The sequence below is a fragment of the Ailuropoda melanoleuca genome, chromosome X, assembly GCF_002007445.2.
Source record: "Ailuropoda melanoleuca isolate Jingjing chromosome X, ASM200744v2, whole genome shotgun sequence".
In the NCBI taxonomy this organism is placed as follows: Eukaryota; Metazoa; Chordata; class Mammalia; order Carnivora; family Ursidae; genus Ailuropoda; species Ailuropoda melanoleuca.
The window spans coordinates 108112304-108131107 of NC_048238.1; the positions used below are offsets into that span (position 1 = coordinate 108112304).

At 39.8% G+C, this 18804-nt stretch overlaps 1 protein-coding gene across 2 annotated transcripts in view; it reads left to right on the forward strand.

Moving 5' to 3' along the window:
* The first annotated feature begins 242 nt into the window (after positions 1 to 242).
* The window catches only part of TMEM185A (transmembrane protein 185A), a 35388-nt gene continuing 16826 nt past the window's right edge, over positions 243 to 18804 (forward strand). The window contains exon 1 of one of the 2 annotated variants that reach the window (XM_034649228.1): positions 243 to 337. In XM_034649228.1, the coding sequence (XP_034505119.1) occupies positions 258 to 337 (80 nt within the window). In that variant the 5' untranslated portion in view covers positions 243 to 257. Of the gene's footprint in view, positions 338 to 553; positions 1854 to 18804 lie in introns of those variants that run through there. The other variant, XM_034649229.1, reaches the window with a different exon arrangement.

Sequence of the window (18804 nt, forward strand, 5' to 3'; positions counted from 1 at the left end):
CCCCCCGCCCGGGGCCTTCCTTGCCCCCCCCCCCCCCCGCCGCCGACCTCGGCCCCGCGGGAGCCGCGTTCCTCTCGGCCGGCCCACCCTGGTTACTGGCCCAACGCCCCCTTCCTGTCCCCTGTTCCCGCACCCCGCTGCCTGCCCTCCGCTCCCCTCGCCGGGGCCGGTTCGCTTGACCCAACACTCCTACCCCCCCCACCCCCACCCCAGCTGTTTCCTCTAGTTCCTCCGAGCCCTTGAGGTTTTCCTTGGATATGTGCCCACCCCTCGCTCCTTTGCCGCTTTGTCGAGTGATATCTGAAACGACCGTTGAATCCTCGGAGTTGGTGTCAGGGTATGGCAATACCTTACATAATGCCTCTGGGGGTGAACCTGATGATTTTCCATACGCGGTTTCTCATCAGTCTTCACTGTAAGTTCATTTGCAGGAAGCGGATACTGTTGTCCTGTTTCCCAGCTGGGGAATATCCAGTGGACAGTGTGGAGAGAACACTGATTAAGGAATCAGGCGCCTGTCCTTGCACTTGCCCAGGTGTTCTGTAACTCTGTTGCCTCCCCCAGGCTGGGTGCTTCCTGAAGCAGAGACTGTCTCCGGCACATCTCACTATCCCCAGCACCTCCCACAGCGTCTGAAACAGAGCAGGCCCTTATAAAATGTTTGTGGAACTAAACTGAGCCGAAAGATCTGGATTGGGGACCAGGCCCCATGTGACTGAGTTACATATTCTCTGCTCATCTGAAAAATGAATTGGCCTAATTGATCTTCCAAGTCCACTAGTCTGTGCAGGGAGTACCTGTTTCCCTTAGTTGCTGGTGCGAAGCTGTGCCCTCAATCAACCTTTTGTATGCTAGGTCCAATGCGAGATGCTTCAGATGCTGGGAGGTCCCAGCTTGTGGATGGAGAAAGAGATGTAAATAGATGATTTACAGCACTGTGCAGTGTTGGTCTGTGTGAGCCCAGTGGAGACCACTGCCTGGGCTGCTTGTGGGGGATGAAGAGAAGTCTTGGGAGAGATGGAGAGAGAGTATTGAGAGTGCAGTCTTCCTGGGGACAGTGACATTTTAAGCTATAAGCCATTGTGACTTCCTAGGTGTTCTATTCCTCTTTGAGCACTACTGAGTTCATATTCTAGTCTGGAGTGCCAATGTTAAAATCACAGTGCAGTCGTTATCATTGTTGGCCTTGAAGGCATTCTGCATCGAGGAGCGTGTTGAGAGGAGGTAAGGGAGAAGGGACTGCAGCACGTTCCTCTGCTGCTCCTAGGGGTGAGGACTATCTACAGGGTAGCAAGATTGGCACTGGAGTTGGAAGGGCCTTGTGTGTCTACGTTGTTTGGGGAGGGTGGTAAGAAAGATAAGTAAAACCTGAATTGTTTTATATCCTTGGGCTACTCGCTTATCTGGTTTATCTGTAGAATGAGTATAATCTCAGCAGGATGGGAAGCCAAATGAATGATTGGTTGCAAAGTGCTTTACAAATAGATAGTTCAGGACTATTTTGCCAGGTGACAGATAATTCAGAACCCAAGAACTGCCTAACAGTTCTAACTGGCTAACAGTTGCCAAAGCACAATAGTGCTGCACAGATAACATCCTTAACCATTTTCTTTTCCTATAGCTTCTCCCCCAGCCCCAAAAAATTGGTATATGAAAATTAAGATGAAATATTAGGTATCTAAACAGATTTATAGTAATCATCAATATATTTATCAACACTTTAATTCTACTGGATTGAAATGCATGTCTACGTTTAAAGACCTTTTATAGGGCATCAGTTTCCTGATACAGTGTTGCTTCAGTGGGAGTGAGCAGTGTTGCCTCACAGTGGTGACTGCTGAGACAGTGCTCAGGTAATATTGGCAAGTCTGATTTTTTAGCTCGTGATGTGTCATGTCTCGTGGGCACACCTAGTTGTTGACATTGTTCTTTAGTCTTGTTCCATGCTGAGGAGGGCCTTCTGGACAGCTGGAGTGCAAACCAAGGGGTGTAGACAGGAAAGATACCTTGTGCCAGGGCCTCTAACCTTGGTGCTGCTGCCTTTCTCCCTGCCTCTAATTTGGAGCCAGTTCAACATCTCCCTCCTACCCCAGGACCTTGGCACATGCTGTTCTCGTTGCCAGGAATGTTTCCCTCTTCTCTCCTCCTGACCTAGTTAACTCTTATTTATCCTTGAGATCTCAGCTCACTTGTTACTTGCTGAGAAAGCCTTTCTGACTCACCTAAGTCCGCTGATATCTGTTTATAAGATCTCTGTAGCATGCTGAATTCTTTCATCATAGCATTTATTTGTACCCTTATATCTGTGTGCCTATTTGATTAATGCCTGTCTCCCCTACTAAACTATAAGGTCCATGGGGCCAGAACCATGATTCTGTCCATAATGGTATCCTGTATACCTGGAATAGTACCTGACTCATTAAATATTTGTGGAATGAATGGATGAATGAATGAATGAATGAATGACTCTCCAAAGCCTATAGGAGAAATCTAAAGTGGCTTCTTCCAGTCACTGCTTGCTTGGTGGTCTGTGGCCTGGTCCTCTTTCTTCTCATCTTCTTTCCTTCTTCAGAATGCAGCCATTCCATTAGAGAGACAGGAAGGACCATGACACTAAGGCAGAATGTGGCTGCCTTTACTTTGTGGATTGTGTGTCACAAAAATAGTCACTGTCATGGTTTTGTGGGTCCCAAGGCATGGGCCATGGCTCCAGCTCTCCTTTCCAACCTTTGATCTTGGTGAGTCTGAACCCACTGCTGTATTGCCAAGGCTCTGGAAAACTGCAGTAACAGAATGATTCACAAATGTCAACGCTCAGATGCACAGGGCTGCCAGCTGACCCTCTGCCTATTTCCATCTGGCACAGAACTAGTTGATTGTGAACTTTTTAGTTACACAGGTTAAGACTCACTGAAACAGGCACACTGGACCCACCAAGTCCTTGTCGGAATGCCTGAGGCTTCCTAACATAACACCGAGGGCCTTATTCATTGAATGGGCAACTATCAGCAGTATCCAGGATTGGCAGACTGATTCTGAGGTGCTTGTAGGAGGAGGGGATCTGGGAGTAGGTGGCATTAAACCAGCACCCTGGCCACACCATGGAGCCTTGGGATTTTCTGCTAACTTGCTGGAGTTGCTGGCTAGGAGAAGGCCCTTCAGCACTGGGAGCCAGCAGTGCTGGAAGGCTTTGAGAACTCGGTAAGGCCCTCTGAGTCATCTGCAGTGAGCTCCTGACAGTGAGGTGCAGCCCACAGGTGTGCTGGACTGGGACGAAGGCTGAGGGATGCTGCTCTGAGTGTTCTGTCATGGGAGCATGGAGTACTAAGGAGGTCAGTAGCATTTAGAAAATTCCATATGCTGCAACTTCTAAAGCCATTCTGTAGTCTCTGTAAGTTATCTTGTCTCTTCTTTGAATTTAGGAAAAATGGATGTGATTTTTGGTAATTGTTAACAAAAGACAGCTACCTGGCCTTTACCAGTCACTTGTGAAGTATTTATATTTAAAGCATTCATTCATCAGACATCTCCCGAGTTCCTACTGTGTGCCAAGAGATATGCTAGGTGCTCTAAGTACAAAAATAAGTGAGATATAATTCCTCTCCATGCTCAAGTCTGGCAGAAATAGAAATGGGAAGAGAAATTAAAATTCAACACAGGATGAGACATTCCAGAGACAGGAACCAAATGCTGTGGTAGCACAAGGGGCAGAGCCACCAATTGTCAGAGCAGTCAGGGAAGATTCCACAGCTCAGTCTGGAAGGATATAATTGTAGGGTTTTTTCAGACCAGAGGGCAGGAAAGGCAAGTTAGGAGGGACAGAGGATTCAGAGGCACAGGGTTCATGAGAGGGCCTGGTATGCTCAGACAGTGGTGAAAGGTCAGTGTGGTGGCAGCGCTGCAGGTGGCACATGTCATATGATTTAAAAATAGTACCTGTAGTGTGAATGATTACTGAAAATATCATTTGCATATTACTGTTTTTTTTTAAGCCGGCTCCAGATCCATTGGTAGTGAATGTATGTTGGTACTGTTGATGAACTACTCACCCACCACCCAAATGTCTGTTTATCTGTCGTTCTGTCCTCTTAAGCCACCTAGAGTAAGAAAAACCTCCTGATTATACTGAGGTTATTATTAATAATAGGTGTGACTCATGGGGCACCTAGCACCGGTTGGGCACAGTGTCGGTGCTTTTGGCGTTATCTCCGATCTTTGCAACAACCCTGCAAGTTAGATGATCAGCCTTGTTTCACAGAGTCTTAGCGAGCTTCTGACTTCCCTGAAGTCGCGCAGGTGGCAAGGGGCCAGTTCAGGATTCTAACATGAGTCGGTCGGTCTCCTTCTGAAGCCTGTGCTCGTTCCTGCATGCCATGCGACCTCTCTAATTTAGTGACAGGCCCGCCCGTGACACAGTGGGTCCAGTATCCCAAAGAGCCTTCTATTTATGAGTTGTGATTACACAAAGCAAACCTTATATCTGAGCTTACACATCCAAATCCGTGTTACCCCTCAAAGAAGTTACTTAGGAAAAAGAGGAATATGTATATTCCTATTCCACTGCTCGTATTCCTTGTTACTCATCTGAAATTTCCTTTGGAGTCAGATTACAAATCATATCAGGAAATCCGTCTCATTGCTTTATTTATAATCATGGATCATTTTTGAACCAAAATAGTGCCACCTAGTTTGATCATACATCTTATTCACTAAACTTGGCTCTGACTGACTTTTGGCCATTTCCAGAAATCGAATTCACTCTCAGTGAAGAGTTGGCACCATTGAGGATATTCAGAAAGACAGACTGCAGGCTCTCAAGGCGATTCCAGGAGGAAAGCTCCAGAGGTGGTTTGAGCAATGAAGTGGAATTAGCTCATGGCCTCCCCGGGACTGTTTAAAGGAGACAAGTCCCATTTGAATGCATAATTTCGGGTTTTAAAAATATTCCCATTCCTTGATAATTACACGCACACAATATTTTTCTTGTCTGTGAGCTCTTTGAAGCCCAGGTTGTTGAGGCGTTCAATAAATGTGCTGAGTGAGCGGATGCTGAGTACAAATAGACGTGTACCATTGGAGACTCTGTTGTAAGGGAGAGACAGTGGGTGTGAGGAGTTTTAGATGGTTTCCTAGGACTCTAGGAGTATTGAGCTTGGGGTTTCTAATTGCCTTGCCTGATCCATAGGTCATATCTGTACTAGAATTCAAGATGGAAGCCTTGAAATGAACTTGAGATAGGCTCTTTATATCTAATGATTCGTACTTCGTCAGCTATGGCCTAGTAGTGAGAAAAACGATTGCTAAATGAGATTGTTACAACTTTTCTCTTGTAGAATAGTAGTAGCAGCAAAAAAATAGGTAAAATTGATCATTTACACAGGGCTTCTCTCAATCTTAGTGAATTAATATGTGAGCAAACCCAGGAGGAGATAGGCTTAGGGAGAGAGTGACACCCCCACCCCTCGCAGTTGCATAGCTGATAAACTTCCAGCCTGGCCTCATTCTAGTCCTCCTTAAGAGTGATTTTTTTTATTGGGCTTTTGTGCTTTCTTACATCTTCTTGTTAGATGCCCTTAAACATTATTCGTCTTAATAAAACCAGTTAAAATTGCCACTAAAAGAATTTAAATTTTGTTAGTAAGGTTCTGCTCAGTGTAAGAGATACAGTCCCTTTAACAGTTTGGGAGAGTGTCACTTAGCAGTTTGTCAGTTGGAGCCATTCTCTGAAGTTGCAGACAGAGAGGCGCCCACAGGGATGTGTCACCCAGAGCGTGTGCACGCCACGCGTGTGTGCGCACATGTACATGCATGTGTGTGTGTGTGCCTGCTGCATTTAACTGGAAAAGACTGATGGATCTAAAATGAGTCCAGTTGCATTCTTTTGGGGTTTTGTTTTTTGTTTTTAAAGATTTTATTTATTTGAGAGAGAATGAGCAGAGAGGAGGGGCAGAAGGAGAGAGAGAAAGAAAAAGACTCCCTGCTGAGCAGGGAACCTGACCCAGGGTCCATCCCCAGGACCAGGAGATCATGACCTGAGCCAAAGGCAGACCCTTAACCGACTGAGCCACCCCAGCGCCCCAAGTTGCATTCTTTTAATTTGCAGAAAACAGATAATAAAACTTTTACGCCCAGAGTCATCTCTTTCCTAGGTATGTTCTCTCTCTCCCTCGGTCCCTTTCCCTTCCCAGCAAAGTGGGGAGAGGGAATTTGAGCCTCAAGCAAGAAAGCTCCATATACATTTCAGAGAGGACGCTAGCTTTGTAGTTTGACCCCGGTGACCCTATTCAGTGATCCTGTGCTAGCACTGCAGAGTCATAGAGCAGAGTACGTCCATTTTAAAGGTGTAATTGGAAAAGTGAAATCAAGGAAGTAGTGGTTGATGCCACAATATCCAGCGAAACCTCCATTTGCTGGTTCGTAGAGAATTAAGCGAAGTCTATTTTTATACTTGGACTCTGGTCTAAATGTTTCTTGAAAAGTGACTCAAAGTAGTTTAGGCTTTGCAACTTTTTTTAAAGTAAATTTTCTTGTCACTGTGTTATTGCTGCGTCATCTTCTCTGCTTGCCAATCAGGTTTGGAATTCCCTCTCTGATAGGCAGTCATCTTTTTTACTTGGCTCTCAAATGTGTTGGTATAGTTGACATACTGTTCCTTCTTCCCCCAATTTCAAATGTGTGTGTAAATTACATCTTCTAAAATTTCTGAGTATATCGATTTATTTGATTAACTTTGTAGTTTATTTTTTTCAAAGAACCAGCTATTGGTGTTACTGATTGGTTCTGCTTTTGTATCTACATTTCTGCTTTTAGTTTTATTATTTACATATTTTGGCTTCTTTGGTATTTTTCCCTGTAAATTTCTTAGATAGAAACTTAGTTCACTAGTTTTCCCTTTGCCTCTTTTTTTCTTTCTTTTCTTTTTTGCTTTTAGTTCCACTTTTGGAGTGGATATGTTTTCTGAGTCTTGCTTTGGCAGCAGCCTGGATGCTTTGGTATTTTAGTTGGTTTTTACTAGTATTTTAAATATTCTTCACTAGTGTTCTGTTTCATCATGGATTTAGTCATTACTTAAGGAGGGAAACAAACATTTATTATTACCTGCATGGCACCAAGCCTTGCAATAGGTGCTTTCTGATAGGTTATTTAATTCTTACCTCAGCACTGCCTGGTAGAGGTAGTATTATCTGCATTTTGCTCCTGAAGAACCGAAAGTTCAGAGTTGCACAAATGATCTCTTCCGCTCTGCCGCACTGCTTCACAAGTGAACATTGAAAAAGATCCATGTGGTTAAGCAATGTTAAATCTATTGTGTTTGGTTTATTATGAATTGTATAGAATTTCAGCTTCCAGTCTCTGCCAATTATAATTTAATTTACACATTCTTCTATGCTTTCTATACCTTTCTTTTACTCAGAAAATCTTCAGTGGCTCCCATTGCCTATTAATAAATTCCAAGGACTTTACCTTAATATTCTAATCCCCCTACCTTGTTACCCCAGCATACTTTCCCTTTATTTTCTCTGGTGCCTTTCCTTCTGTCTGCCTAGCTCCCCACCCCCCAGGATTTACAGAATTTACTCTGTGTTCCAGCCCCCTGGGATACAACAAAACTGTTTCAAAACTGTTTCATGCTTTAAACAGTCTTATCCCTTTGTCTGGAATTCCCTGTCCCCAGCTTACTGCCCAAATCCCACCTCCCTTTCCATCTCTCCCAGAGAAACCGATTTTCTGTGTACTGGCTTAGAGCAACTTCAGGGCATAGACTTCCTTTCTCATTTTTTTTTAAAGATTTTATTTATTTATTCGACAGAGATAGAGACAGCCAGGGAGAGAGGGAACACAAGCAGGGGGAGTGGGAGAGGAAGAAGCAGGCTCATAGTGGAAGAGCCTGATGTGGGGCTCGATCCCACGACGCCGGGATCACGCCCTGAGCCAAAGGCAGACGCTTAACCGCTGTGCCACCCAGGCACCCCTTCCTTTCTCATTTTTATACATTCCATACATTGAAGGCATTCAAACAGTTTTTTAAATTTTATTTTATTTTTTAAAGATTTTATTTAAATTGAAGTTAGTTAACATAGAGTGTATTACCAGTTTTGGGGGTAGAATTTAGTGATTCATCAGTTGCATACAACATCCAGTGCTCATTACATCGTGTGCCCCCCTTAGATTTGTGTTTATTGTGTATTAGTGCCCATGATCCTTTTCCTCCCCCATCTGGAAAAATCTGTATGTTTGTAAAGAAAGCATAATTTTTGTCCTGCTATTTGACTCTCTCTATAGAACCATGCTATTTTTTGTCTACTGTAGTGTTCATTTCCATAGTTTCCTTAGGAATTTTGTCTACTTTATCTGTGATTATTTAATAGTAGCATGTAGAAGCCCACAATGAAAATATCTCTGTGTATTCTTAAAAGAAAAATGATCAGATTTTTGCCGTCTTCTATGGCCATGTTGCTAGTCTTTCATTGTTTACATTTTCATTGTTAGTCATTTTAGTATTTTAATAGTTTATCTTTGAAATCTACCAAATTACTGTATTCTCTTCTGCTTCTCTTGTCCTTACCCAAACATGATAAACCTTTGTCTTTTCCTTTCTTATAGTTGGTTTGACTTTTGATATCGGTTGCAAATGTGACTCTTGAATGCAACAGATTTAGATTTTATTTGTTAATCCAGTAAGTGAACTTTTTTATTATAGGTCTATGGTAGGCAAAATAATGATCCCCCAAATATACCCACATCCTAATTCTGGGAACCTGGGAATATATTCCATTATATGGCAAAGAGGAATTAATGTAGCAAATGGAATTAAGGTTGCTAATCAGCTGACCTGAAAATAGGGAGATTGTTCTGGATTCCCTGGCAAGGCCAATAATCACAAGTCTTAACTGTATAAGAGGGAGGGCAGAAGTGGAGGTCGGAGTGAGTTGCTGTAAGGAGGACTGGACTCTCTCCTGCTGGCTTTGAAATTGGAGCAAGGGACCATGAGCCAAGGGGCTACAAGGCAGCCTCTAGAAGCTGGTCAGGCAGGGAAACCGTCTCTCCTAGAGCCTCTGGAAGGATCACAGCTCTGGTGGCACCTTGATTTTAGCCCAGTGAGAGAACCATTTCAGACGCTTGATGTTTGGAACAGTAAAGATAATGAGTTTATGCTTTTTAAGCCACAAGGTTGGTGGTATCTTTGTATGACAGCAATAGGAGAGTAATACAAGAACGTTTCATCCTATTTATAATTTTTCAACCCCAGTATTTGAAGTAGGAATTTTATTTTTGTATTATTTGTCCTCTTGTAAGTTCATCTTGTTTCTGTTTTTCGTTTTTCATGTAATAGACCCAGAACTCTTAATTTCCTTTTAAATTATATAAAAAATTATAATGTAATCACTTTCCCAACATTTTAAGTGTTTTGGTATTTCTATTTTCATTATTTCTGCTATTTTCTTCAATTAAATTAAAAAAACCCCTCTCTTTTAGGGAAGATAATGAATTTAGCTCAGAGGGTTTGCTCTCCCTGCACCTCATCTATTTTTTGTCTATAGTTTGAAAATCCTTGAGAAAAATTTTACCTATATGTATTATTTAATCTACCTATGAATCCTATGTTTACCATTGTCCTTGCATTTGTTAATATTTTATTCACTTATTTTTTTTTAATTGTCTGTTTTCAAGTCCATTGTTTCTGGTAATGATATGTGTTGCCATAGGCTTTGGTTGACAGGTTGGTTCTGGTTTCTAGTTTTTGCACTGTCCCCCTGGGCTTTCAGAGAGGAAAAAGTCGCTTCTGCTGATTCCTTTCTCTGTGGTGATCACTCCATTTCTATTAGCTTGTGCGTCCCCTTCAAGCCTTTTTCTTCTCCAGAGTCTAGTGGTGAGGTCATTCTTACCTTGGCGTCTTTCACTGGTAGCTCTCTGTCTTTGTAGCAGCTCGTAAAAGCCTCCCTTTGTTCTGAGCATTAATAGTCATAACTAACATGTACTCAGTGCAGCAGTTATCAAACCATTTTTCACAGACCCCTTGTGGGGGGAGCTTGAGAACCTTTCGAGGGGTCTACAAAGGCCACAACTATTTTCATAATACTAAGATGTTCTTGCCCCTCTCTGGGTTGACATTTGCACTGACGGTACAAAAGTAGTGCTGGGTAAACTGCTGCCACCTGAGCATGAATCCAGCTGGTGACACGGAACTGTACTCACAGTCACTGGATTCTTCACTGCAGCACGCTTGCAGTTTAAAAAAAAAAAAAAGCCAGCTTCACATAAGGATGTCCTTAATAAAACATAAAAGATACCAGTCTCACTAAATATTGACCCTTGAGTATACATCCATTTTACTATTCTGTGTGACCAAAAAGGTACAGTCGTTGACTCAAGGGAAAACACTTTTGGGGGCGCCTGGTTGGCTCACTCGTAGAGTGTGCAATTCTTGATCTCAGAGTTGTAAGTTCAAGCCCCACTTTGGGTGTAGAGATTACTTCAACAACAACGAAAAACCCCACTTGTGTGCCTGGGCTGCAGGCTGCCTTTTTTCCTGGAACGCCATTTTTACCTGGGAGGACAGCTCACAGACAAGACTATGGCTGTTTGTATTAGAGCACTTGGCAGACGTTTTTCTTGAAAATCCAAGTGAACCTGTAACTTGGAAATAACAGCACTGATATGCAGTAAACACAAATCTAACTTAAAATTTAAAAAAACGTTGTTGGAGTGTCTTCAATGTTTTCAACAAGGAAAACAACTGATGGTGTTTTTGCAAACAGTAAAATTTGAGCTTTCAAGGGAAGATAAGAATTTGTTGAAAAGTTTTATCTCCCCCCATGAACTTGACAGCCTCCCAGTACTTACATACTTCTGATGAAATGGGTTGTGACAATAACTAATGTGATTTTTTGCCTTTGTTTAATGAAATGTGTCAGCATTTGAAAGATCTTTATTACTCAGTGAACTAATATTTTTCAGTCAACCTACACAGTATTATGCAGGGATAAAACTTTCATTCATTTGAAGTGCCAGAGAGACCAATGGATTTTAATGTAGCAGACTACAAAAAGTTTAGTGATAGAGTTTTGGATTCCACATCACACTTAACCTTCAGGAAGCTACCACTGGTTGACTTTTGGTATCCTGTCAGAGAAGAAAATCCACCATTATCTGAAAGAGCTATTAAAATACTCAGTTCTTTTCCAACTACAAATCTCTGTGAAGCCAGATTTTCCTCACATGCTTGAACCAAAACAACATATTGCAACAGAACGAATGCAGATGTAGATATTAAAACCTAGGTGTCTTTTATGAAGCCAGACATTTAAAAAATTTTCAAAACTGTGTCAATTTTGGAAAATGATCTTTTTTCATTAAAATTATGTTAACATATAATGCCTTTATTGTTATTTTTAAGTGAATTAATAAATATTTCAAAATAACAGTTTCAAAATCTGATATAGTAAATAATAATAGCTATAACCCATATAAACAAAGCTCTTTGGGTTCCTCAGTAATTTTAAGAGTGTAAAGGAGTCCTGATACAAAAAAATTTGAGAACCACTAATATAGCGCTTTACACAAAGCACTTTTCATGTTCATTATCTTGTACTCACAACCACCTTATGAGGTACGCATTACTCTCATTTTATAGACGAGAATACTATGGTACAAAAAGGCAGTATATATATTCTAGTTAGCAACCTTTCCAAATCTTTTGGTCCTAACACTGTGGTTTACATTCTTGGAGGTTTACTCTGAGTTGAATTTTGTAGGTCCCTTCTTACAACCTCTCCCTTTTTTCCAATTGAAGTTTCTTACGTTTTTCATAATGCAGGTGCAGTACATGTACCTTGAAAAAAAATCAGTCATGAGAATGTAAAGACTGTCCTTAATCCTCCCCACTGGAGATCGTTGTTAATTCTCAGTGCCTGTCTTTCCAGATGCTTTTCCAAGAATGTTGAATTATCAGTATAATGGCAGTATTAAAAGGACTTTGGGGTCAAATGTCAAATCGATCTTAGTGTGAATCCCAGCTCTGTGAACTGCTAGCTGCTTGGACAAGTTATTTAACATCTAAGTCTTTGTTCCTCATCTGTAAAATGAGAACAGTCAAGGTACCTCCTTCGCAAGGGTTGCTGGGAGGCTGAAGTGAGATAGTGCATGAAAAGCAGCACAGTGTTGACCTGTCATAAACGTCCTGTAAATGTCAACTACTGAGGTAGTTGTGTACACACAGATAGATCAATAGATATCCCAGGTTTATTGAAGTAATTTTCCATGCAGTAAAATTTACCTTTTTTTAGTGCACAGTCGTCGGCGTTTTGATAAATCCATCTCTTTGTGTGACCACCACACAAAGATCTAGATTCAGCACAGCTCTTCACTGCAGAAACAACTCCCTCCTGTTCTTTTGTAGTCAGCTTTTTCCTCCTACACAGCCACTGGTAACTACACTGATGTATTTTCTGTATCTACACTTTTGTCTTTTCCAAAACATCATCTAAATGGAGTGATACGGTATGTTGTGTTTTCAGTTTGAGTTATTTTACTTAGCATACTGCATTTGAGGTTTATGCATCTTGTCGCATGCATCCCTACTTTGTTCCTTTTTACTGCTGATGAGTATTCCATTGAACAGATATACCACAATTGGTTTAACTGTTCACCAATTGATGGACATTTGGGTTGGTGCCAGTGGCTATAAAAAATAAAGCTGCTTTGAACATTTGAATACAAGTCTTTGTGTGGACATAAACTTCTCATTTTCTTGAGTAAATACCTAGGCATGGGATTGCTGGACCATAGATTAAGTATGTACTTTATAGAAACTGCCCTGGTGTTTTCGAAAGTGGCTCTACTTTCTTGCATTCTTAGCGGCAGTATGTGAGGGTCCATTTGTTCCACATCCTTAGCAATAGTTGTTTAAGTTGATCATTTTAATTTTAGCCATTGTGGTGAGTGTGTCGTTTTATCTTGTTTTATTGCGTTGATATTGTATTAATGCCAAAAATATTGATTATCTTTTCATGTGCTTATTTGCCTTTTATATAACTTCTCTGATGGAGTGTCTGTTCTTATTTTTTTGGCCATTTTTAAATTAGATTGTTTTGCCATTTTTTAGTTGTAAAAGTCCTTTATGTGTACTGGATGCAGGTACTTTTTAAGAATATGTTTTCAGAATGTGTTCTCCCGGTTGTGGCTTGGGTTTTCATTTTTTTAATTGTCTTTTTTGGAGATTAAGACTTTTCAATTTTGAAGAAGTCCAGTTTTGTATCCCATCTAAGAAATCTTTTCCTAACGCTAGGTGGCGTTTTTCCCTCCTATGTTTTCTAGATGTTTTATAGTTTGAGCTATTACATGCAGGTCTGTGATCAATTTCACATAAATGTTTGTGTATGCCATGAGGTTAAGAGTCTAGGTGCATTTTCCTCATCTGTCCATCTGTTTCAGCACCATTTGTTGAAGCACAATCCTTTCTCCATTGAATTGCCTTGGCGCCTTTGTCAAAAATTAACTGACCATATATGTATGAGTCTATTTTTGGATTCTATTCTGTTCTCTATGTCTCTCCTAATGCTAATACCACATTGTCTTGATTATTGTAACTTTATAATAAGCCTTGAAAATGTGTAGTATAGATTCTCCAACTTTATTCTTTCTCACAGTTATTTTGCCCATTATGGGTCCTTTCATTTTCACATAACTTAGAATCACTATGTCAATTTTTACAGAGAAATTTTCATTGGGATTATGTTGAATCTTTAAATAATTTGATGAATGTGGTAGGCTAAATAATGGCCGTCAAAGATGACCACTTCCTAATCCATGGAACTTGTGAATATTACCTTCTGTGGCAAAAAGGTGAATATTAGCTTATGTCATAAAATATGTGATTAAGTTAAAGATCTTGAGATGGGGACAGTATCTAGCGTTATCTAGGTGGGTCCTAAATCAATCATGGGTTTCCATGTAAGAAGGAGGCAGAAGGATGTACTATTAACACAAGAAGGCAATGTGATGTGAGCAAAGAAAAAGATTTAAAGATGCTGCACTACTGGTTTTGATGATGGAGGAAGGGGTCTAAGGAGTGCAAGGAATGTAGTTACCGAAATTGAAAAAGGCAAGGAATGGATTCTCCCCCAGGTCTCCAGAGGGAGTGGGCCCTGCTGACACCTTAGTGAAAATAGTGAAACCTAGTTTGGACCTCTGGCCTCCAAAACTGTAAGAGAATAAATGTCTATTATTTTAAGCCACCAAGTTGGTGGCAATTTGTTATAACAACCATAGGAAATTAATACACAGAGTATGTAAATCTTAACAATATTGAATTTTTTAATCTATAAACACCTCTCCGTTTATTTAGATCTTTAATTTTTCTCGATAGTGTTTGGTAGGTTTCAATGTACAAGTCTTGCACATATTTTGTTACATTTATTTCAGTATTTCATATTTTAATGATGTTTGTAAATGGCAGTTTTTTCATGAACTTTTAATTTTAGAATAGTTTTAGATTTATAGGAAAGTTGCAATAAATGATAGTTTTTTTAAAAAAAATCTCAGTGTCCAATTTTTCATTGCTAGCTTAAAGAAATATAGTAATATTTTTTGTACATTTACCTTGTATCCTGCAATTTTGCTAAATTCACTTATTTGATTTGGAAGTGGTTTTTTTGGGTAGATTAGGATTTTCTACATAGTCAGTCATGTTGTCTGCAAATAATCAGATTTACTCCTTCCTTTCAACTCTTTATTGCTTTTATTTCTTTTTCTTGTATTAACTGTTACGGCTAGGACCTCCAGTACAACGTTGAATAGATGTATTGAAGTGGAGGTACTTGCCTTGTTTCTATAGGGAAAGTATTTTAGTCTTGCATCATTAAACATTATTTTCATAGATACCCTTCTATTCTGAATTTGTTTAGAGCTTTTATCTTGAATGGGTAGTGAATTATGTCAAATGTTTTTTCTGAAACTGTTGAGATAGTCATGTTTTTTTTTTCCATTCTATTAATACAGTGAATTACATTATTGGTTTCACATGTTAAGCCAAGCGTGCAATCTTGACTAACCCACACTTGGTCGTACTGTAGTATCCATTTTATATATTGCTGGATTCAATTTGATAATTTTTAAAGGGTTTTTGCATCTGTGTTCATGAAGGGTATTGGTTTATAGTTTTCTTTCTTGGTTAGGTTTTGGTATCAGAGTAATGCTGGCCTCATAAAATAAATTGGAAAATATCACCCTCCCATCTTTTTCTGTAAGAATTTGTACAAAGTTGCTACTATTTCTTCTTTATGTATTTGATATAGATTTTTTTCAGAGCCTGACCTTTTCTTCGTTAGAAAGATTTTAACTACAATTTTAATTTATTTAATAGATATAGGAATGTGAAAGTATTTCTTCTTATCTGAACTTTAATAATGTTTCTTTCAAGAAATTTACTTGCATAAAGTTGTTCATAATATCCCTGTGATGTTTGTAGGGTTTGTAGTAATGTCCCTGCTTTCATGTTGCTGATATTGGTGATTTTTGTCTACTATTTTTTTCTGATTACTCTGGCTATAGGTTTACTATTTTTCTTTATCTTTTCAAAGAACCAGGTTTTAGTTTCATTGATTTTTTTTCCTGCACTTACATTTATCATTTCCTTCCTTCCACTTACTTTTTAAAATTTCCTTCTCTTCCTAGTTTCTTTTTTTTTTTTTTTTTAGATTTTATTTATTTATTTGAGAGAGAGGGAGTGAGAGAGCGCACAAGCAGGGGAAGGGGCAGAGGGAGAGGCAGAAGCTGACTCCCCACTGAGCAGGGATCCCGACATGGGTCTCAATTCCAGGACCCTGGAATCATGACCTGAGCCAAAGGCCGATGCCCAACCAGCTGGGCCACCCAGGCGCCCCTCTTCCTAGTTTCTTAAAGTGCATCTTAGATCATTGACTTTAGATCTTTTCTTTTTTTTTTATTTTATTATATTATGTTAATCACCATACAGTACATCCCCAGATTCCGATGTAAAGTTTGATGCCATTAGTTGCGTATAACACCCAGTGCACCATGCAATACGTGCCCTCCTTACTACCCATCACCAGTCTATCCCATTCCCCCACCCCCTCCCCTCTGAAGTCTTCAGTTTGTTTCTCATAGTCCATAGTCTCTCATGTTTCATTCCCCCTTCTGATTACCCCCCTTTTCTTTATCCCTTTCTTCCCCTACCGATCATCCTAGTTCTTATGTTCCATAGATGAGAGAAATCATATGATAATTGTCTTTCTCTGCTTGACTTATTTCACTTAGCATTATCTCCTCCAGTGCCGTCCATGTTGCAGCAAATGTTGAGAATTCGTTCTTTCTGATAGCTGAGTAATATTCCATTGTATATATGGACCACAGCTTCTTAATCCAGTCATCTGTTGAAGGGCATCTCGGCTCCTTCCATGATTTGGCTATTGTGGACAATGCAGCTATGAACATTGGGGTGCATATGGCCCTTCTCTTTACTACGTCTGTATCTTTGGGGTAAACACCCAGTAGTGCAATGGCTGGGTCATAGGGTAGTTCAATTTTTAACTTTTTAAGGGACCTCCACACTGTTTTCCAGAGTGGCTGTACCAACTTGCATTCCCACCAACAATGTAGGAGGGATCCCCTTTCTCCACATCCTCTCCAACAATTGTTGTTTCTTGCCTTGTCTATCTTTGCCATTCTAACTGGCGTAAGGTGGTATCTCAGTGTGGTTTTGATTTGAATTTCCCTGATGGCTAATGATTTTGAACATTTTTTCATGTGTCTGTTAGCCATTTGTATGTCTTCATTGGAAAAGTGTCTGTTCATATCTTCTGCCCATTTTATGATTTGTTTATTTGTTTCTCGTGTATTGAGTTTGAGAAGTTCTTTGTAGATCTTGGATACCAGTCCTTTATCTGTGGTGTCCTTTGCAAATATATTCTCCCATTCCGTGGGCTGTCTCTTAGTTTTTTTGACTGTTTCCTTGGCTGTGCAGAAGCTCTTTATCCTGATAAAGTCCCATAAGTTCATTTTATCTTTTATTTCTCTTGCCTTTGGAGATGTGTCGTGAAAAAGGTTGCTCTGGCCGATGTCATAGAAGTTGTTGCCTATGTTCTCCTCTAGAATTTTGATGGATTCCTGTCTCACATTGAGGTCTTTCATCCATTTGGAGTTTATTTTTGTGTATGGTGTGAGAGAGTGGTCAAGTTTCATTCTTTTGCATGTAGCTGTCCAATTTTCCCAGCACCATTTATTGAAGAGACTGTCTTTTTTCCACCGGATGTTTTTTCCTGCTTTATCAAAGATTAGTTGCCCAAAGAGCCGAGGGTCCATTTCTGGGTTCTCTATTCTGTTCCATTGGTCGATGTGTCTGTTTTTGTGCCAGTACCATGCTGTCTTTGTGATCACAGCTTTGTAGTACAGCTCGAAATCCGGCATTGTGATGCCCCCAGCTTTGTTTTTCCTTTTCAACAGTTCCTTGGAGATTCGGGGCCTTTTCTGGTTCCATACAAATTTAAGGACTATTTGTTCCAGTTCTTTGAAAAATGTCCTCGGTATTTTGATCGGGATAGCATTGAAAGTGTAGATTGCTCTGGGTAGTATGGACATTTTAACTATGTTAATTCTTCCAATCCATGAGCATGGAATATTTTTCCATCTTTTTATGTCTTCCTCAATATCTTTCAAAAGTGATCTATAGTTTCTAGCATATAGGTCCTTTACGTCTCTGGTTAAGTTAATTCCAAGGTAACGCATGGTTTTTGGTGTTATTGTAAATGGGATGGATTCCCTAATTTCTCTTTCTTCAGTCTCGTTATTCGTGTATAGAAATGCAACTGATTTCTGGGCATTGATTTTGTATCCTGCCACCTTACTGAATTGTTCTATAACTTCTAATAGTTTGGGAGTGGATTCCTTTGGGTTTTCCATATAGAGTATCATGTCATCAAAAGCATTTGATGCTATAAAGTTCCCTTAGGTACTGCTTTAGCTGGAGCTCACAAATTTTAGTAAGCTGTGTTTCCATTTTCATTTAGTCTGGAATTTTTCAAATTCTCCTTGTGTTTTTTTCTTTTGCCTATGGATTATTTAGAATAATGTTGTTTAATTTGCAAGCATTTTGAGAATTTTCCAGATATCTTTCTGTTGTTGATTTTTAGTTTCGTTGTGTATAGAGATTTACTTTGTATGATTTTGATCCTAAAGTTGCTGAGTCTTATTTTATGACCCAGATTTCAGTCTGTCTTGGTGAATGTTCCATGTGCATTTGGAAGGAATTTATATTCTGCTGTTGTAGGAGGAGTGCTTTATCAATATCAATTAGGTCATGTTGGTTGATAAAGAGTTATTACAATCTTGTGTTTCCTTAGTAATTTCAATGCATTCTATCCGTTATTGAGAGAGAAGTGTTAATTTTCAATAGTAATTATGGATTTTTCCATTTTTCCTTATTTTCTACATGTATTGTGAAGCTTTGTCATTAGGTACACAAATACATACAGTTGTTAGATCTTCTTCGACAAATTGACCTCTTTATCATTATGAACTGCCCCTATTTGTCCCTGGTAATATTTCTTGTTCAAAAACGTACCTTGTCTTATATTGTGGCAGGCAGAGTGGCCCCCCAAAGATATCCAGGCCCTAAGCCCTGGAACCTCTGACTGTTCTGTTACGTGGTAAGGGAGACTTTGCAAAAGTATCTAAGGTTATAGTACTAGTTTCTGTCGTTTCCATGACAAATTACCACAGATTTAGTGTCTTAAAGCTACACAGAACTTATTATATCACATTTCTGTGGGTCAGAAGTACAAGTAT